This window comes from Pezoporus wallicus, unplaced genomic scaffold, assembly GCF_028554395.1.
Source record: "Pezoporus wallicus isolate ANWC-B61680 ecotype Strahan unplaced genomic scaffold, APGP_CSIRO_Pwel_v1 contig_3365, whole genome shotgun sequence".
NCBI classification, from domain to species: Eukaryota; Metazoa; Chordata; class Aves; order Psittaciformes; family Psittacidae; genus Pezoporus; species Pezoporus wallicus.
Window position 1 is genome coordinate 2,428,578 of NW_026640883.1, and position 24,928 is coordinate 2,453,505.

Sequence of the window (24,928 nt, forward strand, 5' to 3'; positions counted from 1 at the left end):
TCCTTAGAGCCCTATTTAAGATTTTGTGCTCATATGTCATAGGAGAATAGGATTGAATTTCACCTTCAGATAAACCTTGTCATCTTTCTCTGCCCTTACTGTCATCCACAGACAATCAGAGGCGATTTCTTATTTCCATTCTAGACTCTAATAAAACTTGACAAGCTGGTGCGCCAGACCCATCTCCAGCCCATGCTTTTATTTCAGAGCAGGTGCCAATCTTAGGTTTTATTGTATCGCCATTCAGTCTCTCTAGTATCTGTTATAACAAGGAGTGACAAGGGGATGTGGAATGTCTGAAGTGCTGATCCTGTGACTTAGTTGCGTTCATGAAGACAGGACCTTGGGGTGTCAGTGGTGAGGGAAAGGAGAAGAGATTATTCTGATGGAAATCCAGGACTCTTGACATGGTAAAGGGGAGAATGAAGCTATTGCAGACCTTGGATAATGACCATTACAGATCTTATTTAGTCAATTTGCATTCTTCCTTTGTCTCACTACACAGCCATTCGCTGTTATGTTCCTTAGGGGGCAGAAGGATTTTTGGAAGTTTTGAGAAACTTCAGGTGCTCACTGAGAACAAGCCAGTACAAGAATAGTCAGTGAGACTATTCATGCTGTCTAGAGCCCTTCTGCAGTGGCGAGTGCAGTGTTTGTTATCTCAGTGCAACACATAAGACAATCCTACAGCCCATGTAGGTGAAATTCTCTGAAGGTCATGTGGAGACCTTGCAGAGCTACTGAGTATTTTCATAAAATACAAGAGTCTGACTCTTCTCCCTTTTTTTTTTCCTCCAGATTTTGGGTCCTGAGTGTTCTTGTGATAGCAAAGACAGCCAGCACAGCTGCTCACAGAGCAAAGCACTGAGTCTTCCTTTGTCATGCAAGAATGAAAAGGATGTATCTTCTGGGTTATGGCATCCCAAATCCTGATTTTAAAAGTAGTTCCAGTTTAAATGTCAGTCAGTTGTCATAACCATGATTCTTATGAGGAAGGACATAGTCCCTTCAAATGAAGACTGGGCTTCAATTCCCCTGTTGGCTAGGGAGCAAGATTTTTTCATGGCCAACAAAGGAATTTTTTAGGTCCCTAGGTAAAAGAAGGAAAGTGATTTCACAAGGTTAAACATTCAGAAAGTTTTCAGCTGCAGTGAGGGTTGCAGTTTGGTGCAAATAGGTATTTTCATCTGACCAACTGCCCCTGGGCTCCTAAAGGGCTTGCAAAAGTCAGTACTGCTTTGGATTTCTGCAGTGGTGATTTGCCTCTTTTCTTTTATACAATCCATGTGCATAATGTAGATTCTGTACTTCTGAGCTTCCTACTTTTACAGCTTTGAAATTCTCAGCCATAATGTTGCATTAAAGGAGATTTGAATTCAAGTACCTCTATTTTTCTCAGCTTCTTTTTTTTTAAGTAAGGGCACACTTAAGTCTGTAAGAAAAATTGCCCTTGACAGCTTTAACTGCACTGTTCCACATCTCCCTATGCAGATATTAACACAAGGTATTTCTAATGTGGGGAAAAATATATATTTTTTTTACAGAGCTCAATACCAAATGAATGGATTTTTTTTCTTAATTTGCCCCCCTCTCCCCCCAGTTGTAATATTGGGTCTACACCAAAAGTTATGATTTCTTTATGGATCCTGACGCATTCCTTCATCTCCCTCTCTGCCCTGAAGTTGGTGCCAGTTCTTCGGAGAATAATTGTTTTCTGTGCGGGGAAAGAGAGGAGTGTTTGTTTTTTTTTTGTTTTGGTTTTCCTTTCTACAGGGTCAGAGTTTTAGTAAAGATGTTTTACCCTCTTTAGGTGATACCTAAATAGGGAAAAATGTTCACTCTGTATTGTCTGTGCTTCTTACAAAGCTTTATTTCCTTGGCAGGCACAGAACTGGTAACAGGTTGCTTTAGAATATGGGTTGTCTGGCTTGTGTGACAAACCAGAGCTCTGATTTGGAGATTCAGGTCCCTCTTCTGTCTTTATTCTCCCTCTTAGGTCCTGGGTATATTGCAGGCCTATTGTAGCCTCTTGGTGCCTGGAGGAATCCTCAGCCCTAGGTTAGTTTCCCATGGTAGGACATCTTAGGGGCCTGCTCTTTCAGCTGACATGGAGGCAGGCATCCCATCAGTCCCTTGAATTCACTGGTTTGAATGAAGGAGGAGAAACCATGGTGTGTTCCTTCTCTTAGGCAGACAGTGCAGCACCTGCTCATGTTTCCTGTTTTGCTTGTTAGGAGGCTGCTCTATATCTGAGAGAGGCTTTTTACAGGCTATTGTGATATAGATTATGTTCATTCTTTATTACTAATGTAGCTGTAGTCTGAAATGGTTAAATGCCAGTTGGAGGCAAAGCTTGAATCCCATGGCACCTGCCTACTGTGAATGTCCATCAACTGGCTCCTATAGTTCATTCAGTTATCAGGCAGAATCCAAACAGCTCTCACCCGATGGTGCTTAGGGCTGCTCTCTGGAGGGAATGATGTGCAGGCTTGAATGCCTCGTAAAGAAGGGAGAACATGAATTTTGGGCTTAAGAATTCTCTATCCCCCATTCTGTTGTGTATCACTGAAGCTGTTTCTAGTGTCTTGCATAGGCCAATATGTTGTTAGCATACCTGTTTCTCTGGATTCCATAGGAAGAACAGAAGTTGGTTTTGTGCCCTTAGACGAAGGAGGATGTTGGATGTGCACAGAGAAATCTTTCATAGCCCAGTTTCTGGAGATACTTGGAGAACCAAATTTCATGGAAGTCTGCTTGATAAGGCCCTTCAAAGGAGACAACATCAGGGCTGCAGGGGCATTGCTGCTCTGCACAGGAAAAAAGACAGGAATTTGCCCAGAGAGAGTATGTTTTCACAGCAGCACATGAAAATAATTTTGCTTAACTACTTAATAATACAACACAAAGAAAGATAATAAAAAAGCTATGCAGCTATGGCACCAGGAGCTCAGGCACTGCAGTGCTGATGAAACATGCACATGATGAATACAGAATAAAAATGAAAATAAATACGATTATTAAAATCAAGAGTAAAGATAAGTTCAAAGGAATACGAGTAGGAAAAGGAGCTGCTGGGGCAAAATTTGACCTTACCACAACTGAGCCACTAAGTTTCAAAGTAGGTTTGGGCATCTGCAGATAAGAACTGCTGCATAAACATAGGTTCAAGGTCAGAAGATTGCAGTCAATTAGACAGACCACGTTTTTATTACCTTAATATATAAGATAATCAGATCATTTTCATCTTTGTTGAATCTATAATAATGTAAAAATATGTTAATTAGCTAGTTAGCACTCAAACTGTTGCTTCTGACCTTTTGTCTTTGGAGAGCCCTGACTCATGCTTGTCTCTTACCTCCAGCACTTTCAAGTCCTTTGTGTCCTGCTCAGCCTGACTGACCTAAGTTGCCTGTGGTAGCTACTCATACATTCTAAATTCTAATATAAGTGATATTTTTTACCTTATTCTTTTTGTGATGATTATCGTAATTCACTTTCCTTACTATTTAATTATATTTATAAATACTCTGCCTACACATATTTAAAGAATTATGATTAAATCATGGGTTTCTACTAATGATTTTACAGTCATTCAAGGTCAGGTATTACATGTGGAGGAATATTTAAGTATTGAGCTTAAGTGCCTGCAGAACTGTAACAGAACAATTTGTGCATTTTTCTCTTTTTCCCTCTGTGCCTACACTTGTCAGATGCCAAGATGCAACAATCCTTATTTCCCTGGGCTGTTTTGAGGAAGGGAAATAAACTGAAGTCTAAGGTACTTGGATGTTTTATAATAGACGTCCAGTGGCAGGAGTGGAAGGTCTTTCAAACTGGCTATTAAAAGCAGATGCAAGGGTTTGTCTCTCAAAAGGCACATCCTTTTCTTTCATGGTAACATCTATGAAACCCCAAACTTTTGGACTATTTCCCCTAGAGGGAGAAGGATGTTTTCTCAGAGTAATATTGTTAAAATTTGAACAATAATGTCTCAGAATAATATTACCATCACAAATTAATCTCCCTGCAGGTGGGTGAGCTGACATCAAAAGTGGGAATAGTTGACAGGCTCCGATACTCTGCCACACTGAGTGCCAGGGCAGTGACCGGGCTGCACTGCTCCCATGGTAGCTTCTCCAGCCCCCATCTCCTGCTGTCATGTTGGAGACAAAGCTCCTTGTTTCAGGGAGCACAACAAGCATGTGTTTCTGTGACATGGCACCTAATTCCCTGTTGCTGTTCTCCTAAGGTAGCAGTGAGGCATTTTCTGATGATCAAGTAAATCTTTGGGTCCTAGACATGAGGCTGGAAAGAACTTCAACAGATTACTCAGTCCATCTCCTGTCCTCGGGGAGAGAGGGAATCTCTCTTGTTCCACAACAGTTATTTGAGTTGCTAATTGGAATCTGAGGAAGATCAATGATGTTTATATATGTATATGTACGTGTGTAGGGGAGGATGAAAGAGAAAGAGAATTGAGAGTTCCTGAATAGAGCCTGGAATCCGAAATGCAAGAACAATAAGTGGCTTGAATTTTCTTGAAAAATCAACTCTGTGGGAACTTCTTTCTCTCCTCCTTTCAGAAATGATGCTGGAGAGAAACTCTTCATCAGGGACTGTAGCAACAGCACAAGGGGTAATGGGTTCAAACTTAAAAAGGGGAAGTTCAGGTTAGATATAAGGGAGAAATTCTTTACTGTGAGGGTGGTGAGGTACTGGCACAGGTTGCCCAGAAGTGGTAAATTCTCCATCCTGGTTAGTGTTTAGTGCCAGGTTGGACAAAGCCTTGGGTGGCATGGTCTAGTGTGAGGTGTCCCTGCCCATGACAGGGTGTTGGAACTGGATGATCTTAAGGTCCTTTCCAACCCAAACCATTCTATGATTCTATGAAATGGCTTAGACACAATTTTCTCCACATAGTTTAATATCCTTTTTGGATCCAGTCAGTCTTGCCTTCAGTCCTCAAGGAAACCGCTTACCTGATGGACCTGATGGCTGTAGTATATTCCCTTCTGTTAGCCCTCTACCCTGCTTTTTTCTCGAGAACAGTCCTGTGAAAGAAGTGTACCTACACTTAATTTCAAGTCATTCCTTATTTTTTGGGTCCCCATGTCTGAAGCTTTAGATGGTGCTTCAGAAGATATGTGACTCTACAGAGTTAAATTGCTATACAAAATCTGCTGGTCCACAGATTGTATCAGGAGATAATTGGAACAAGAATGAAGCCAGCAAAGTAACTGGGGGCCCTTTTTTCATTTTCTTCTTAACTTACGTAAAGATGTGCACACAGCAGCTTTAAAATGAAGACACAGAAGGGGAAAAAAAGGTAAAGTTCCCAAGGCTTTGATGGAGGCTTCTTAGCAAAGGGGAAGAATTGGGAGATATGATGCAGCATGGGTTGCTGGATCAATAAAAATAAATTATGAGTTCTTTGCTATCACCTCTTATAATGTATGATAGGGGATGCTTAAATCATATTGCTGCCTGCCAGGAGAGATTGTATTTATATTTAACTGAGTTACACAGGGATAAAGCTCAGGCTTCTGTTATTTTAGGCAATCTAAATGTCTTTTCTGGTGATAAAGTGTGTTCATGTGAAGCAAGGCCATCCTGAAAAGCTGGGAAAGGTTCTCTGGAGCACAACTGCCTTATCAGGGAGACGGGTCAGATAACTTTGGGGGTCTTTTCTGTCTCTGACTAATGCTACTTGCAAGCTGCTGATGGTTTTGGTGTGTCCATCCTCCCCTCCAGTGTATTCTAAGGGTCTGGAATTCTGCTTAAATGTCTCCTGTGTTTTACTGCTGTCCTCAAAAAGGTGACGAACTCACCATGCCTTTCCCAGACACTCTCTCCTAATGGTGTGTGGTTAATCATTCTAAAAATATTTAGCTTTTATGGAGTGATTGCCCTCCAAAGAGGACAAAGGTTTTATGATCTGACCCGTTAGCTATGTTTAGGGTTCTATTGCAGCCTCTGGATCAGAGTCCAGCTGTTCTTTAAGGGCTGATAACCTTGTTGGGGGCCTTCCTTCCTTTTATTTCCTTAGAAAGGAGGTGTTAAGAATGTGGTTTGTGTGTGTGTGTGCTCTAAAGGTAAGCATGTAGGAATGCAGGAAGTATATTTGCTGAAACTGAAGCAGAATTTACCAATGTTTGTTTGTTGGGGTTTGGGTTTTTTTTTTTTTTTTTGCATTTCCTTGGAAAAAATGTACATGGGGGAGATTGTTCAAATTTAATGTCTAGTGGAGATGGAAGAGCAATGTAGCTGATGTGCAGGTGCTATACAGCTAGTGGCTATGAATACCCCTTGTCTGGGTGATAGCTGAAATCTGGTTTAGGAGGAGGAGAATCTGGCTTCTTTTGCCATGTTATTGTGAAACATTATAGTTGGATTCCTCTGAGTCCTGGAGGCATTAGTCATTGCTTTGGTGGTGGTGTTGCTCAGCTGCATTCACAACTATGGCATGGACTTCTGTGTGCAAGGCACCTCTGAACATATCCTCAATTACAGTCCCGACACCAAAATGTTTAAAACCAAAAGCATGAGAAACTCTGTCGGGTTCAATTCAAAATCCTTTCTAGTTTATGTGAGGCCAGAAAGGTAAATCCATGACACTGGAAAAGGTGTCTGTCTTAGTGTTGATACCAACAGGTGATTTTTCTCTGAGAGGCTGGGCTTGCCCTTGAATTACAAAGCAGGGAACCAATGTACAAAGATCCTGCCCTGCTCCTGCTGGTGCTCATATGCGAGGAGGGAACTGGGCTTTCCAGAGCTGGCTCTTTCTTCAAAGCACTGCAGTGGTTTTGGTTTTTACCCCCCTCAAATTCTGTACATTCACTGCAAGCCCTCTAAATGGGAATTTCAAACTGCTGCCTATATCCTGGGGGTTCTTTTATGAAGATAATGTGATCTGTCCCCAGTGTCCCAAGGGAATCCATAGGAAGACTTCTCAGTGCTCTGGCTCCTGCTGCCTGATTTACATGGAAAGGGAGGAGGAGAAGGGACAGAATGAGCATACGCTGGCAGTTTTTGTACTAGAAAATGAAAAGCTACACAAGCAAAGAATGATAACAGGAGAATATATTTCTTTTAGTTACTGGTTCTTGTTTTGAGGATGAATTTGACAGTCTCAGCTGTTCAGAGATCACAAGTTCACTGGAACATGTTTTGCTTTTGTGTGTGATCTTGGGACTTGTCTCTTTCAATTTCAGAGGGTTCTTTTGTCTGCGCTGCCTGAAGCCACCCACAGATCTACATCTCTCTAGAGATTAAAAAAAAAAAAAGAGAAAGAATAAAAAAAGAGGAAGTATTTTGCTGCTGCTTAAGTTGGCATCACTTTACTCGTGTAAAATTGTTGCTCTGATTTCCAGGGGCAGGCTTTGGCCTGTGTTTGTTGTTGGTACGTCTATTGTTTTCTTCTCATGTCTTAGGATGTGCTATTCCTTAACCTCTAGCATTTGGAGATATCTTTTCTTCAGCTGCACTCACCAGGCAGGGGAAAAGAAGGTAGATGGTGTTTAAGGTGTAAGTGTTCCTTTTTTTACTAATTGTTCTGTCTTAGTATGGGTGAACGTGAATTGGTGCTTTATCTTCCTGGTGATGCCTCTTAGCTTAAGTTAACAAATGTGTTGAAGTGGATTATTTCAGCTACGTTAAATTCCTGGATGAAGACTCTTTTTCATGATAAAGCGGTCTTTAATTTGACTTGTCTGATGTATTTGCAAAATGAATTGAACCGAACTCTTAGAAGTTGATTTGGATTCTTTTTCCACATAAAGAATCTCTTAATCTCTCTGCCTCTGGTTCCTTATCAGTAAAACAAAGATGACATTACTTATCTTGTTTCACAGGGGTCATGCTTGCAGAATCTATAAACACCTGTGGAATTTAAGTTCCTCAACTGCAGATTTTGTAGTAATGCTATATGGCTCTCACAGCTGGAGATGGCACTCAGGTATTGGCAACTGCACTCGGATCTCCAGGGTAAACAAGGACGGTGATGTGTAGTGTGATCACACACATGCGTGTTTTTGAGGGTGCATTTGTGTGAAGAGATTTTTGTGGGACCAAGGTTATGTAGTAATTAGTTTTGAGAACCACTCTGCCTTGGTCTGGGAAAATACCTTTACTGCCATGGAGCTAATTTTCTTCAGAGCTGCCTATGTCATGCTGTGTTTTGAAGTTTTGGCCAAACCAGTGCTGGTAATACACCGGTATGTTAGGTATAGCTGAGCAGTGCTTCATAGTGTCAGGATTTCCGTTTCTCACTCTGCCTGCCCTAGTAGTAGCATGGGGGCAGTCAAGAAATTTGGGAAGGGGTATAGCCAGGACAGCAGACCTGGAGAGGTATTCTCTCCCAAATAGCACCATCAGTAATAACAGCTGTAGAGTAGTCTTCCTAAAATAGTCATTGTTCAGAGGCTGGCTTTGCATTGTTCTGCTGTCTTCACTTCACACTGTTTGTGTCTTCACTTATTAAACTGTCTCTGTCTGGAATTACAAGCTTTTCTCACGTTTGCTCTTCTGGTTCTCTCCTCCACCCCATCCCCCCGGGGTGGGGAGAGGGTGTCTTGGTGGGTGCTTAGTTACTGCACCACCACCAAAAAACCCCAAACTGAAACAAGCCAACCCCAAAGAAAGAGACAGCTAAGGACCTCCAAAGAGCAGTGCTGCTGGCTTTTAGGTCCCAGAGCATTTTAAGCCAATTTACCTTCAGCAGTTTACTGATACTGGTTCCCAGTAGCTTGTGGTTGTTCACATTTGAAATTTACTTGTTGGGTACTGTGGCTCTCATACAGACTGGGGAAAGGCAGATGAAAATTGCAGCCAAGCATCCTGTGGCTGGTGTGTTTGGGGAGAAAAGGTTGCAAACATCATGGGAGTAGCTGTTGTAGGCAGGAAATGGAGACCCCAGCATGCCATAGGAAGTGAGCAAAGAGCTCACATTTTTCACGTGTACATCTGTCAGTGATCTCTCTGTTGTGCTGTGTGCTCTGCCTAGTGCTCATCTCTTTGCTCATCATTAATTAGCCTTGGTAAACATGTGTACATGGCTACTGATGAGTCGTATTAATCTCTGTTCTGATATAGCAGGATCATTTAGAGAGGAGATGAATCTCAATAAGTGGATCAGTGCTGGCCTTTCAGGTGTCCTCCTGTCTCTAATACGAGCATTACCTGATACAGGAGCATTATCTGCCTTTGATGCAGCATTGTTTGGTTGTTATGAAGTTCTTGGCAACCTGTTGAAGGAAGTGCAATGCTTTACACTCTAATCTGTGGGAAACAGTTATATATTCCACTGTGGGGTATATGTAAAGTACTTTGACAGTTTAAAATTCACAGGATCTGGAGGAGGGTTTAATGAACTAAAGTAATTTTCCTTTATAGTAAAATTTTATAGAAATAAAATATTGTTACGCCACCAAATACTCTGAAGAGCTTTTGAGCACTTCTGTGATTTAAGAATTTGGAGATTCCTAATAATTATCTGAACAATAGGGATCCCTTCAGGGATGTGTTTTCGAGATGGAATGACATCTGAGCTACCATTCCTGGTTACATTTTTTTCTGCTTTCATGCCAGGCAGGTTGTGTCAAGACTCAAGGCTGCTGTATTGGGCCATCTTGGAGACTTGCTGGCCTTATTTTAGAGAACAAGTCCATCATACTAAATCTGATTTTAGTGGTTCAGTATACTATACAGCATGATGAAGGTATTTTTCAGTGCCAGAGACTCTCAACCTGTAATGTAGTCATTGAAGATAAATAACTGACAGGGTTTGGCATTTTTGTCATGCAGACCTTGTAGCAGGGTATTCAGCAGTTTTGCTTCTGCAGAGCAAAACATATGGGCTGTGGAGCAGCATGTGTGTAAAATAAAGTGCATAAGGAAACTCTTTTAGGACTGGAATATCACTTGTTTCCGAAGAAAATATATTTTTCTGATTATCCTTTCTCCATTCCCCCTTCTGTCTAGAAAACCCAAACAGTTTATTGAATTATTCAGGTCATTTAGTTTTGTGTAAGCTCAGCTTGAAATTGCATTTTCCAGGGGGGTTGCATTGCCTTAAGGGAGTTGTAATTCAGCCTGGCCTATTTCCTCTCTCCACGCTGCAGGCTGGCTTTCCCTTTCTCCATTCTCAACCAGCTAAACTGCTTGGTGCCCCCAGGGATACCTGCGTGGGGGGGGGGGGGGTGTCCTGGGAAGCAGAGTGTGGCCCATAGGATATGGGAGAATTTCATATCTGAGCTGTATTCCCTGAAGTGAACAGTATGACCCTGGAGAAAAATACAGTTCAGCATTGAGCTGACTTGAAATTAATTTTGGGGAGATTGGTTTGATAAACAGAAACAGTTTAATTTGGCACTAGAAGGGTGTTTTATTTACTTTGATTAAAGAATGCCTAAGTGTAAGTTTTTGCTGTTTCTGAACCAATATCTCTTGAAACTTTTTTAGTTTTATTTATTTTTCTCAGAGTAAAATGCTTTCATCTTAATTTAAGTTGAAGAATGGGCATTTTCCCTCAGTTCAGGGAAAGAAAACATTTTCTTTTGTTTTGAAATAGTGCATTAAATGTGAAATTGCCAATTTTTAATTGAATTCAGCTTTTAAAATGAAAACCATCAAGATTTTCACGCAAAATTATCCTGGCACAGAAAAGCCATGGGTATTTTTTAGCGCTGACGAAAACATGCTAAGCCTCTTCAATTGCAAAGTAGAAATTGGAAACAAATGTCTCAGCTTGAACCAATGAGGTGTGTAGATACTCTTTTTCTCTCCTGTCAGAATTCAGTTTGGAAAATATGTCCTATTTTCCTTACATCTTGTTTCATTCTTTTTCAACTAAAGCATTCAAATAACATCTTAGAAATTCTGGTACTTGCCCACATCTGCCCCTGATATCCCTGCTTCGAGTTTCTATTTATCATGGTTCAGGCAACATGATGTGGATGCCTCAGAATTGCCTCTTGTAACACTTTAAAGATTCCTCTGCTATGCCATGTCAAAAGCATCCCATGAAAACAACTGGGGAACCAGTTGTGCCTCTAAGGCTTTGTGTCTTAACCACATGTGATACGTCCATAGTAGATAATTTTGCTCTGTAGTCTCACAATGAAGTGCTGTGGGGGAATGTTTTTTCCCAGCTTTTCTAGGGAAGGTTCAGCCTCTCCAGTCCTCTCTGGTTTTGAAACTCTCAAACTAATGCAAGAGTTGCTTTTATTGAATCTGAAGTATCTTGTCTCAAAAACAAGTGGGGACAATGTGGAGGCTACATGGGGTTATGGTGCAGGAGTGTTGCCTGACCTGGGCCTGTTTGGTTGCTGTAGATGACTGTAATGTGTATTACCACTGCCTACGGTAACTCCTGCCATTTCCTAGGCCTTTTGTGAGATTTAATTGCAAAGGGATGCTTGGGCTTTTGTTTTCCCTGAATTAACAGGCAGAGCTGGATTTTTGTTAGTGGTTCTGGGCAAAAATCCAGAAAAGCTGTACTAAACAAAGTGCTTTTACTTTGGTTTTATACCCACGTGCTGAGTAGGATTCAACCTACTCCTGTAAAGCTGCTGTTATCCTGTGGTTTGCAGGGATTGTGCTAGAGAAGTGACATCTTCAAAGATATAGGGCATAGGAGATCTGGGAAGAGGCACACAAAGAGCTGGGAGAGTATGGATGCTGCCTTTAGTTGTAATTGCAACTTCAGGTGGAATTACTCTGTTGAAATTCGACCAGAACAAAGAGATTGTATTTAATAGGTATAGGACTGGATCCGGGATCCACTGAACTCAGCAGACACCATCCTGCTGTCTTCAGTATGTCTAGGTTCTGAAACTGGAAAGCTAACTTTGTGAAACCTCACCATAGTCCTGAACACTAAGAAGGGTGTCATTTCTGGCTGGACAGGGCTTGTGCTGTGGTGCAAGCAAGAGACTCTGGAGAGGGGTCCTGTCTGAGCCCCTGTGGAAATACAGGGAACACCCTAAAAATGTTGCTTTCATCAGGTTTTAGCTGGGAGCAGGCACGGCCCCAGTTGGGGCACATTCCAGTTGATGTAAAGGGAGGGAGCATACAAACCTGGGTTGCTGCAACTTGCGGCTGGCTCTTCCTCCTTTGTATAGCAAGGAGTATGCAGGGTTTTAGTTGTGATAAAAAAGGATATTGTTCTTATTTCCTCACTGCACAGCATTGGTTTAGGCTGACATGAGCTTGCATATGCTGGCTCACATCTGCCTGGCAGGTTTCTTTTCACACCCTGCTGGAAACAGCTTGGCTTTTATCTTCCTCCTAAAGGTCTCTGCATGGGGAAATAAAGGGACAAAATGCAACTGGGGACAGGGACAGGAAAAGTGAATCCAGTAGAGAGAGGAATGCTCAGAGCATCTATTCTGAAGCCATTAAATTGGCACTGACTGCATAGTCACGTACCAAGGTCCCTTACAATTTGAACAGGTCTTTTCCTGGTATTATGCTGACAGTAACAGGCTACTGCAGCCATTGTGATATTGATTAATCCTTTGGCATTTTTCTGCAAAGGTTTAAACTCCTCACCAGCAGCCTTTCGGCTGGGAAACCCAAATGAAAGGTGTGGCAGGTCCCACTGCTGTGGGGGGAGGAGGAGGGAAGGACATGTGGCTTTTGTAGTAGAAAAGATCCTTCTTGTATAGGAAAACATTAATGAACTCAACCCTTTGGGTCACTTCTCTCATTTGGACCAATCTTTTAGATACTGTGAAGTATCTGTTAACAAAACAAACCCCGCCCCTCCAAGCCTTTACTAAAAATGTCCCTAGATGCTTTTACATCCCAAGCAGATGCAAGAGAAACTAACCTGTTCTTGAATCCTGCAAGGAGGAAACCAAGCTGAAATGTTAAAATGACGCAAAACTAAAATGAAGAGATGCCACAAAGCATTTCTGAGGCTGGTCCTGTAGAATCTGAGGGAATGAACTGTGTAATATTAGTTATCTTAAAAAAGCAAGGAACAGGTGCTCAAATGCTCTTAACTTCCACTGTAGAATCAAAGGTTCTTCCTTGCCATCCTGTCTGAGCCTGGGAGCTTGCACAGAGGCTCACAGGTTATCTGAATGCATAGTCACCCTTCTGGGACAGAAGGGCATTGGGCAATGTAGGTGGTACATAGAATTAATTTACCTGTGAAATCTGAGGTCAGAGTACCAAGGATATCAGAGAGATGTTACATTCCCCTGTGGTCCCACATGTGCTGCTTAAGTCCCCTCTCCTCTTACCTCAGCTTTGCAAGTTTATAACTCAAGAGTGTTTATAGCTTGTCAGAAAGTTAGTCAGTGGGCCCTGAAGGGTCTAACTTACCTTGAGCACTAAAGATATAGTTGAAGCTTTGCCTTGCTCGGTATCTAAGCTGAATATCATCCTCTGTGTCCCTCTATTTTGCATAAGGGTGATAGCATGTGGAAAATCCCATGCTGTTGGAGTCAGTGACAGCAGGCAGAGAACAACAAAGATCATTCTGGGCAAAATGGACTCTTTTGCTGGATGGGGATCTTCATAAACAAGCTTGCCAATTCTTTCCATGGAGAATCACCAGTTTGTGGTAGAACAGGATAAAAAGGCTGTCATTTCTGATTGGGCTGTTGGGTTAAAAGGGCACATCTGATAATGTCCCTGACCTTGAATAACCATAGCTGTAGAGAGGGCAGCTCACAGTGTTTGATTAATTCCTGTTGGCATGTTTTATTTCAAATGCAAAACATTTTTGAGATTAAAATAAATGTTACTGGTTGCATGATGCATTAAGATAATGATTTTCTTTTTTAAAAAAAACTTGATCCTATAATACTCTAATGGATAAATGCTAAGCTCTCCTTTGAGACAGATGCCTTGTGTTTTGTTAAACAGTCTAAAGGAATTTTTTTTTTTTCTCTTTCTTTTCCCTTTGTCTTCCTCCCTCCCTTTCCCTTCCCTAGGTGATTCTCATTCTGACAAAGCTCTTTGACTTCAACTTGGGGAGCGTGACAGAGAGTTCACTGTGGAGGTAAGTGGATTGTAGAAATCACAGCCTTGGGCATGGAGGGGTTGCACTGTACCTCCTGTAAAGTGGGAATCTGGGCAAGAGAGGATAGCTGAGCTGATCAGGGGAGGAGGTGGGAAGGATTCTGAAATAACGGGACTTGCTTTTTGGAAAAGGGACACGTGATTAAGAACACATTGGTTTGATGAAGTGAAGGCTGTAAAAAGGAGGGTTTCTGGATGTAAGGGCACTTCCCTGGCACTTCCATGGCACAGAGAGAAACTTTTGTTCTCATCTTTGAGTGCCCTTAGACAACTCTCTTAATTCCTCAGAGTCTCTAGGAGACAGTGAGAACAGCCTCTATAGATGGTACATGCTTGCTAGCACAAGATCTGAGTTGATATGCCCCGCAATGCATGATATAATCTTAGCCACATTCATCAGTCCCGTTAGCTGAGATGGTTTTCTTGGCAGTGAATCTGTGTTGCCTTGGGCTGTAAGGGCAATAGCCACTAAAGGACTAAAGATGTCACAGTGAGGTACTGGTGTCCTTGCTATGGACAGACTTGGATAGTGTCATGTACTTGCCATGCTCCCAGTCTGGTGTGAGAGATGGAGCATCCTGGCCTGCAAGAGCATGCTGAAGGACAGAGGGTGTGTTTGTAAGGATGTGCGTGCATTTAAAATAAAGAAATAAATAAAAATCCTCCCTGCTCCCCAAAACCACCCCTATTAATAGGTCATTTCCTTGCTCCTTGATTTCTGAAATCACCAGTAATTTCTGCCTGTTGGGGATTGCTCTCCCTCCTAACATCCTGCTTGTGGTGTGGAAATGCTATGCCTTTAATCTAAGTGTTATTAGGTGTTTTTTACCTTAGGGACAGTTAAAAAAACCAAGAAGGCAGCCATGGTTTGTGGGAGACCAAGTGCCTTATGTCAGATTTAGCTGGTGTATTACAGCCATTGCACAAACCTGCTGAAAGTGTAGTTGGTGGAACTGTCAATGCACTGTAGCTACTGCTCCAGCTGTGAGCAGCTCCTTGGTAGATGTTCTCTTGTACTTCTTTCTCCCCAGCTAATTTAAAAGCCCCTGCTTGGAGCAGAATTTGGGCATGATGCAGGCTTATTCCTGTTAATGTGTTTAATGTTAAGTAGAGCTCTTGAAACTTCTCAATTTGAACAGTACTTCCAAAGCCTAATTGAGCTGTACTATGGTAATCTGCAAAAGTATAAATAACTAGGCAGCTAATAAGAGAGAACACAGTCATTTCCACTTACCGTGGTACTTAGCAAGGTATTAAAGCCTTAAAAAACTTTTGCCTTTTTACCTAACAAGTACAAATAGCACTGTGATTGTGCTTTAAACATAATTGCCAAGCAATCTACTCTGCATAAGTAATGCAACAAGCAGGCATATCCTGTCCTAATACTAAACTCACAGTGTCACCTGAGCTCTGCAGAAAGGTAACAGCAGCATCCTTTTTGGAGTCTTCCCATAAGGACAGTTACGTAGTTCAGTGTCAGTACAACTGAATGCATCCAGTATTGGTCAGCTGGGGAAACATACTGATTTATGTGCATGTTTCAGTGTGTTCTGGGGCATTTCTGTATCTTTTCTGCAGTGAAGTAGGGGCCAGTGTGGGGCCTAGAGACTCGGAGATGTTGAGAAGTCAGAACCTCCTGGGTTCTCTTCCAAAGTCTATGAGGAAAGCTCAGGGTAAGAGCTCATAGGAAGAGCTCCTGGGCATTAAACCTTTGTTTCCCACATAGAAAATTCAGGATCAAGCCACGTTGCAATTCATAGGGGAGCATAGAGTCTTAGAGAGTAACTATGAATTTCTTTGCAAAGGACATTGTAGAAATGCAAATAGATACTAAGTGAAAGACTCCTTTTCTCTGGATTTTCTGTTCTATTTGCACAGTCAGGCCTCTGAATCTTTGCATTATTTAAACTGGTACTTTTTAATATTTTCTTTTAAATTTTGGAAACACTGAAAATTTCAAAAGGAGGATCTGTCTTTGCAGGGTGAATTTAAGCCTTCTGGAAATAGGCTTGCTTTCCTTAGTTACTTTTTGTAACTCCTTCCAAATCATCTTTGAGCCCTCAGAACCGAAGGGTCACAAACTGAATGCAACTATGAAGTACTTACCAGAAGGAGGTCTGGACTTTTCCAGGAGTTGTGTGGTTTGCTTTTGCTTCGGCTTGTTTTCCCCTCACCCCTCTTTTCTGGGACTACAACACATGCTTTCTGCTGACCAGGAGTGCTGCCCATCTGAGCAGTGGTGCTGCGTGATGTCTATTCTGAACGCTTGGCAAACACAGTTGCTTCCACAGGAAAGGAGAGTCTTTTGTGGCAGAAAGCAGCAAATCACATGGCCGTGCTTCAAAGGATGCTAAGATAGAGCAGAGTGCAATAAAATCTCCAAATATCATCTTGCCTCTGCCTGCTTCATGCATCAAAAGCTTTTTCTCAGTCCCCCCTGGGTTATAGCATGAGAGGCTTCTATTAATGGAAAACTGAATTGCCATATAAGAGAAATTTCTAATCCCTGCATCTAAATACAAAGACAAGTAAATCAATAAGAAAACATCCTGAATGTAATTAAAAGAGGGAGTGAGAGCAAGAGGAGAGAGGAGAATGAAAATTTACATTGGAAACTAATGTATCAGGCTGATACAAGTTTAGACAGAGGAAATATTGGTCAGCATTTAAATGCAGGAACACAGACATTACCGTAGTAAAAAAATCCATGCTTCTGGAGCCCAGGAAATCACAGAAAAGGCCTCCATTGCTACTGAAGGAGCCAGATTCAAGGAAAAGACACCCCCCCAGCCAGCCACATCCCTCCCCTTTGTGAATGCTGCATCTCTTCTTGGTCACAAGATACCTGTCAGTTATGGTTTTGTTTTTCCCTCTGAATTGAGTGGAGGTGATCATTTTCCTCCTGTGAAAGGAAGCTGCTTGACTGTGGTTGTACTTGTGATGGAGCGAAACATCAGGATTTGTGGAGAGAAGTCTTTTTGTAGATCAGCAAATATAACTGCAAAAATTTTTTAAGCTTTTCAGGCATGCAAACCCTTTATAAGTTCTCATTGCCTAGCAAAATATCCAACTGGATAGTTAAAAATCCAGCTATATCCTGCCTGATTTATGTAAAAGTGGATTAAAGGTTGGACTTATGCTTCTTGTCGATTTTTTTTTTCTCCCCACTAATATTATTTCTCCATGAACAAAAAGAAAACAGTTCTCCCTCTTAATCTGTAAACCTACATGGTTTTGATTTGAAGTACTGTTGGAGCATCTGTAATTCCCAAACCCTTTATAGGCTGGAGTCCCTGCAGCCTCATCGCCTATGATGAACTGTAAGCACACAGGAGTGATCTGCCATGAAATACGAACTCTCTCTGTAAATAATGGGGGCCAGGCTGTTTTACAGGAATTGTCCAAGAAGGCATCTGCTGAATAGAGGAGAATGTGATGGTTAGATATGCAGAATATGGTGTCTAAAAGGCACTGTTCCCAGCCAAGAGTTAAAGGGCTGGGTGCTGGTTTTTTTTTTTCCCTATTTTTCTGTTGAAAATCTCATGCAAATTCTATTAGAAGGATTTGAGAAGGGAAGATCCATTCAGTGGCTTATTTATTCAAATGTGCATGTTCATAATGCTTCCAGATCTGACCATAGAAATTGTGAGCGTGATAAATGAGTTTTGATTTGAGGTGTTTGCTATGTTCAGAGGTATTATATGGGGAGTTCTGTAGGTTGTATGGTAGGCAGCAAGTCCTTTCATTAGTTAGTCTTGTTGCTGTCCTGTTTTTTCCTTCTTGTGTTCTGAGTGTGACTAAATGGGAGGAATCTATTGAGCTCCTTTTCTTATTATGTGGGCCTTTTAGATTTCACAGGTTTTATGAGCGAAGGAAGAGCCTTGTGAATGTTTTCTCACTTGTTGCTAATGCTGTCTCCTGTTAAAGCTGTACAGGATTGAGATAGGTTTATGTGAACGTGACATTCTGGGTAATTATTTGAAGTTGCTATTGTAATATTTAAAATGTTTTCAAATGTTTTAGTCAGTGTGGGTTGAGCAGGTATTTCTGCGAAGATATCTGGAACAAAAGTTTTTCTACTGTTGCCATTTTTAGTATTCAGAACATATATAAATATTACATTTGTTATATTTATTTTATTTATTTGGATTGTAGTAGCTAAAAAGATAACCTCCATCCCAAGGGAGCTTTCAACCTCAGATGAAGACGAAGAGGCAACAGGGCCATACAGCAGGCAGGAGAAGCAAAAGTTAGCAGGGCAATATTTATGATAGATGTGATAGCCATGACTGCAACACATCAGCTAATTAGGCAGTGGGGAGTAGTTCAGATTTTCTTCCGAAGTGTAAGCACTTGCATGTGTCATCTCTGAGTCCCTGCTGCCATTTTACCCACCTTTGATGGGTCCCCTGGAGTTTGCCTCCTCTGGCTCTCGTCCCAGTGAAATTATCTGATGGTACATAATGCGGGCCCATGCATTAACCCATACTCAAAACTATGACTCATTCTGCTTAAGAGGCTAAAATGCTGATGAAGGAATTCTTACATATCTTTCTTCTTGTTTTCTTGTTTATTAACCAAGAAATCATGTTTCCATGGCATTAGTTTAAAATTCCCAAGCATCTTTTGTGCCTGAAGAGGTTGGTCTGTTGTCATAGACTCTGTGTTGAGTTATAAAAAAGAAACCTAAAACAACAAAACCCAACAGAACTCTTAGCTTTTCAACAGGGACATCTGCAACTTCTAGCTTGGAGATGAGAGGAGTAATGGCGTGTTGCACGTGGAAGTGGCTTCAGAAAGGGCAACTCTGTAGGTGTGGAATGGAGAATGTGGTGTGAAACGCCACATCTCCCGTTTGGGAACAGAGGCTTAGTATCCTTGCTCTAAATGTAGCAGCCTCTAAGGTGGATGAATAAGAAGGCAGGGATCAGGATATTTGACAAGCCCAACTCAAATTTCCATATCATCCATAAAACAAGCTAAATCTGATATAGGTCATAACACAGCCAGAGCTTCCTTAAAAGAGTGTTTCGATCCCAGTGGCAATACATTATTTAGCCTGTGGTGCTTAGAATGACAACTTCTGGTTTGTGCCACAGCCTTTTTCTCAGTTCTGGTCAGGCTCCACATGTTTTGCAGTGGGGCATGGTAGTTTGCCTGGAATTTGCTGTATTGAAATGCAGTCTCCAGACAGCCACCATGACCAGCTGATATTTTCCTGCAGTATTGTCAAAGTTGATTATATTTATTGTTTTTCACTTTTATGCTGACAACATGCATCTTAGATACATGATATTTTCTGGAGGACTGTATTCAGGCAGAAAATTAATGGAGCTGGTTTTCAAAGTTGTAATGCTTCCCATTATTACATTTTGTTTGGCGTTTTTAAGCAATGCTGCAAAGTGCAGAAATTCTGTGCTGATAAGCAGAAGGGTTTCTTGTATCTGCAGTCAGCAGTAGGAGCATGAAGAGAAGGAGCCAGCTGAGTGTGCAAGTACAATCCTGACCTCTCTTGGATTTGAAAACCAGGGTGCTCAACTGTTTAGCATCTCCACTGTTGTTGTTTGTTAGATTGTATAAATAGCCTACCTCAATGATAGTTAGCTTTTTCAGGCTGTGGGAGGCACCTGTCAAAATCTTTGTGGTTGAGAGCTGCTAGGTTCAGACTATGTTTGCTGAAGAGCTAATGGGATGGGGAACTGCAGCAGATAACTGCAGCGTGAAATGAGAGTTGCTCCTTAGGGCTTCCAGCACCCTGAGTTGCGGTTGGAGTGGGCCTTCAGCAGCATCTCAAAACAATACAGTTCTTAACTTCCAGTATTTTTGCAAATTTGTTTTTTCCCCACAGTGGGTTATTCATTTTACCCTGGCTCAGTGCAGCCTGGCTGTCAGGCCTATCCCAAGATGCCATCTTGGGATAGGAGCCACACTTGAACTATTTGGGAGATGCACAATAGCTGCATGTTGGCTCATTCCTGAGATAGCTGCTGCCAAATGAAGATCGTGGCCATTTAATAAAGAGAAGTTCCTTGGTCCAAACAGCAAGGTAGTCACTAGCTGTGAAGAATAGAAAATGCAGCATTCTTGAGCCAAGTAGTTGTTTCTCCTCTGCTCTCATGCCTAAGTTCCTGCTTATTTTGGAGAAACAGGTGGTGTTATCTTGCTCAGGCTGACAGACCAGGTTTGGCAGAGGCTCCTGACATCTGTATTTGTTCATGTGTCGCAGCAGGCATCAGAAAGTGGGTCACAGTTAATAAACAGGAGCAATAGAAAAAGCTTTACAGGTGAAAATAGTTGTTGAGTATCAGCAAGGAGAGAAATTAATGGGTAAAGGGCATTGCTTTAAGTTACACTGCAAGGATGCTAAATGTTCACAAAAGGCTACACATACGATGGCTTTTCTGTGCTCTTTTTGTAACTATTAAGAGTGATAAGAGGGTAGCTTATCTTCCTTGTAGTTGCTTGTTTGGGGGGGTATCTGTGACAAGAATGTTTGAAGTTGCTGGTTATCAGATGCTGATAACAATTGATCACCTTATCCCACTGTATAAAAGAACTAAGTATGACCTGATTAAAAGTACCTTTTCCATTTGACGGAATTCATTACTCTTCCAGTTGTGGCTTTCTAGAGGCTTTCTACTTTCTTATGGTTCCTTGCTTTAACAAGCAATCACGTTAATATTGCTTCAGAGATCTTGGGGACCAAGGGCGGGGGCAGTGCAAAATCATGTACAAAGTAGTAGCCCAGCAAATATGAGTCTAAAAGCTTTTGTATGTACCTTATATGTAGATCAAAGTCCCACCTTTGCTTATTAAGATGCCTTAGTCATCTTGTTTCATGGAGCTCATTTGTCTTTTGTGAACCAGCCTTCAGGATGGTCCATTTGTTATGTCTCTTAATTGCTCCATCAACGACCTTTCTGTGGGGGTGTGGGATATCATCAGACAAGGGACCTTATGGATTTATTAATTTTTGTTTGCCAAAGAAGCTCTGAGACTAATTGCCAAGACTTCCCAGAAGATGTTAGTTTACAAATTTTAGTGACACTTATGATTTATTAATGTGTTCCCCCTTGCATCTGCTCATCCCTATTCCTTGGTGGAATTCTTGCTGAATCGGAGAGAATTAATAAAAACAGAACTGCAGATAGTAATGGTGGTTTAGCTAGGCTGTTAATTAAAAAAAATACTTGTCTTTATAGTGCTTCATTCATATCTGTGATTCTCTGAAGACAGAGGTAAGTCTTGGCTTTGACTGCATTCTGTCACGGAATCTCAATTTGGTGACATGTTGCGTGGTGGAGGCACCGAGGTTCACATTTACATGTAGCTCACTGTTCAACATGTGCTGCACATCCTCGCTCTGTGCTTCATGCACAGATCTTTTGTAGCCTGAAAGTGGGGCTGCCTTGCTGAAGTTGTCAACCTCCAAACATATGGCTGTAGGAAGACTGGGCTGGTCACCAATGATGGATGATGCAGATATATTTGTGTGAGGAATGTGTTTGTTATATAGGTCTAGAAAGGTCATATGGTTGTACATCAGTTCCGATCTCATCAATAACTGGATTATTGGGATGTCCTTGTTAATAAGTAGGCCTGGGAATTTTTAACTGCATGTTTTTTTTTCCTGGTTAGAGGCAGGGAAGCAAGAAGAAAAGGCAATTTATCAAATTCCCGACTTTTTGAGGGAATGTTTTTAGGACAAAGGAGAAATTCCATGTAAAACGTAGGGAGGGCAAAATCGAGCTGCTTTTTGTTCTAATTTTCCATGTTTCAGATAAAAGCCCCAGCCATCTCTCTTTTCTGCTCTCCCTCATAACTGGTGAATTATTCATGCTTCGCAAAAGAGCTCCAACAGGAGAGACTGAGAATCTCTCCAGGGAGAGACTGATACTAATCTTATGTGTGGAAGATCCAAGTTCAAGACCTTGCTCTGAATAAGTATAAAGGGAAGTGCTTTTTTATTCCGCAAGTAATTAAATTGTGTAACTCATTGCTACAGGATGTTGTGAGGCAGAAATAATAAAAGTGTAAATGGATTTCAGAAGGGGATTCAGTGAATTAATGGAGGATATTTCTGGCAGTGGCTGTTAAACGTGATAGTGTGGCCATAGCCTGTGGCTTACATAAATTATTTAATGATATAACATTCAAGGAGCAAACAGGTCTACAGCTTTTGTATCAGTGTTGCAGAAATGTCATCCATTTTTTTTTTGTTATCTGTTCTTCACCAATGAACTGTCATGCTTTAGGTACTGAAATGGAATAGCAGGGATTGCACTGGAGACTTGATATGGCACAGTATTTTAGTGGTCTGGGGATTTGGAGATCTCCAAGTCAAGAGAGCTGGGTGAGAGACCATGGGAAGAATCATTCTCCCTTTGATTATACATTTCCCAGAATATTTTGTGGCAAGTTAGCAGGTAATACAAAATTTTTATTCTGACCTACTGTGGCTGTCTTATTCAGCCAAGAGATCTGAGTCTTCTACACTACAGGTAGGCTCTCCATTGATTGCCCAGCTGGTGGCTATCTTGGATGCTATCACATTTCCTTAGCAATGTTATTTTATTGGAATAAAAGTATATTTGAAACTGTTTAAAAATAAACCAACAACAACCACGAAAACAGCAAAAAACCAAGCAACCCTTCACTCCTGACTACTTTTAACATAATTTAATTTTCCAACCATTCCTATCAGGCACACAACTGAGTTGTTTGAAATTTAAGCCTGTCCAGATCTCTAGTCTTTCCGTGCCAGAAAACTAGATGATGTAATGGGAAATTTAGGGAATTTAACACAAAAAGATGTTTCTGGTGTTGATACAATGATTTCAGTCTGAATTAATAGAATTTATTGTGTGTTTGCAGGGAAAGTAGTTTAGGGAGCTGGAAGAATATGCTTATCCCTGGTTTTGCAGCTTATATATGCTATATTTAATGTAGTTTTTCTGCCCTTATTAATGAATTTATTTGATTAGTGAGTTCCTCAAGAAGGGAGACATCCTGCCTTATCAGAAATGAATTTTGAACTCAGGTCATGTTCCCGAGCATTTACTCATGAAGAGAAGATCAGAGGAAGCTTTGCCAAAGGTGAATATATTTTTGAAGCGTCATAGTCCCTGTGAAGTCATCTTGTCAGGGATAGCAGGTAAAGTGTGTTTTGCCTACTTGTAGGTGCTTTGCCTACTCGTATCGAAAAGTAGCAAGGCAGCATTCAGGAGGGAGTTCGTTGCCAAGAACCTGCTGTTGCGGATCCTGTGGGTGTTGTGACTGTTGCTGCATCAGCAGAGCTGCATCTGTTAACAGGAATTGGCTATTCCATCTCTTCTTTATCATTTGGCGCAGCAATTCCACTGCTTTCATTAGAGAGCTGCTCCTTTTGTTGAGTTATCTCACATTCTAATTAGATTTGGATGCCGACTGCAAAACTTTTTTGCAGAAAGCCACACTTAAAGATGAATTTGTTTTGGCCTTAGCAATGTCTTTTACTGATGGCTCTTTACTGTGCAGAGGAATTTCATTGGTACAGATTAGTAGTAGATGTATTCAATGTGGACATGTGCCAGTATTAATGAAAGCCACACATTAAATTAACTTATAAATGTGTAAATAGGTAATTGCAAAATAGAACTTTCATAATAAGTTACGTAAGAATTTTCATACTAGGTCTGATCTAGGAGGACTTGGAAAGCCTGAAAAGAAGTGCCTAGAAAAGAATATGATAAAAATCCCACAAAAGTATGTGGTATAGATAAGATTTCTACTTAAGCGGGTGGAACATCTCTCATGTGAGGAAAGGCTGAGAGAGCTGCAACTGTTTAACCTGGTGAAGAGAAGGCTGGGGAGGATCTCATCAACGTGTGCAAATACCTGAAGCGAGGATACAAAGAGGAAGGAACAAGGCTCTTTTCAGTGGTGCCCAGTGACAGGACAAGAGACAATGAATGGGCACAAACTGAAACTCACGAAGTTCCTTCTGAGTATCAGGAAACATTTTTTATTGTGTAGGTGATGGAGCATTGCCAGAGGTTGTCCATTAACGTTTTGGAGTCTCCATCGTTGGACATACTCAAAAGACATCCGAACTGGTCCTGGCCAACCAGCTGCAGGTGACCCTGCTTGTGGAGATGCTTGGACGAGGTGAACTCCAGAAGTCCCTTCCAATCTTAAGCATTCTGCGATTCTCTGAAGAATAAAGGAGCATTGGGCAAAGATTTAAAACAAGTGGAAGAATTTAATTCTTAGGACACCACACAGTTAATCTGTGGATCTCGTTGCTGGTGAATGTTTTGGTAGGTTCATATGGGTTCAAGTGGAGTCTAGATGAGTTCTTAGAAGCAACAAAAATCTGTCAAGGGTTACATTATATGTAGAGACTTCATCTGTGGCTCAGGAAATCCCCCAGCCTCTGATCAATTAGGTAGAGATAGGCATTGCCAGTTACTCTCCAGGCAGCCAGGGCTGGATCTGGAGCCAGCAGGTTCTTGCACTGAATAGCTTCTCTGTTGGTGCCACCTCATGGCTTGCTGTTGGATACAGTTCCTTTGTGCACACTGACCCTAGGCTTTTCATCAGCTTACATGATTTGTTTCTCTTTGAATAAGCTGTTCTTTTCCTTTCTCTTTGTCTCCCTCCTCCCCTGACTTTCTTTTTTCTTTTTCCAGTTGGGCTTGGGATCAAGTCGTATAAATCTTTGTACAATGGCCGGTAGAATTTAGTACTTTAACATGGGTTGTATCTATTTATATTGGTGTTTTATTATGTTGTGTGTGTTAGTTTTTTTCCCCCAAATGCACTGCCATTTTATAATGGCTATAAATAATCTGAAGGATGGAGAAACATTGTTTAAAAAAGTGCAACAAATCCTTCCAGCTTTCTTTTAGTCTGGTCT

At 41.3% G+C, this 24,928-nt stretch overlaps 1 protein-coding gene across 1 annotated transcript in view; it reads left to right on the plus strand.

Annotated features, from left to right (window-relative positions):
- The window catches only part of SORCS3 (sortilin related VPS10 domain containing receptor 3), a 297,645-nt gene that overhangs the window by 77,321 nt on the left and 195,396 nt on the right, over nt 1–24,928 (plus strand). The window contains exon 2 of the mRNA XM_057420990.1: nt 13,944–14,011. Coding sequence (XP_057276973.1) covers nt 13,944–14,011 — 68 coding nt within the window. The remainder of the gene's footprint in view (nt 1–13,943; nt 14,012–24,928) is intronic.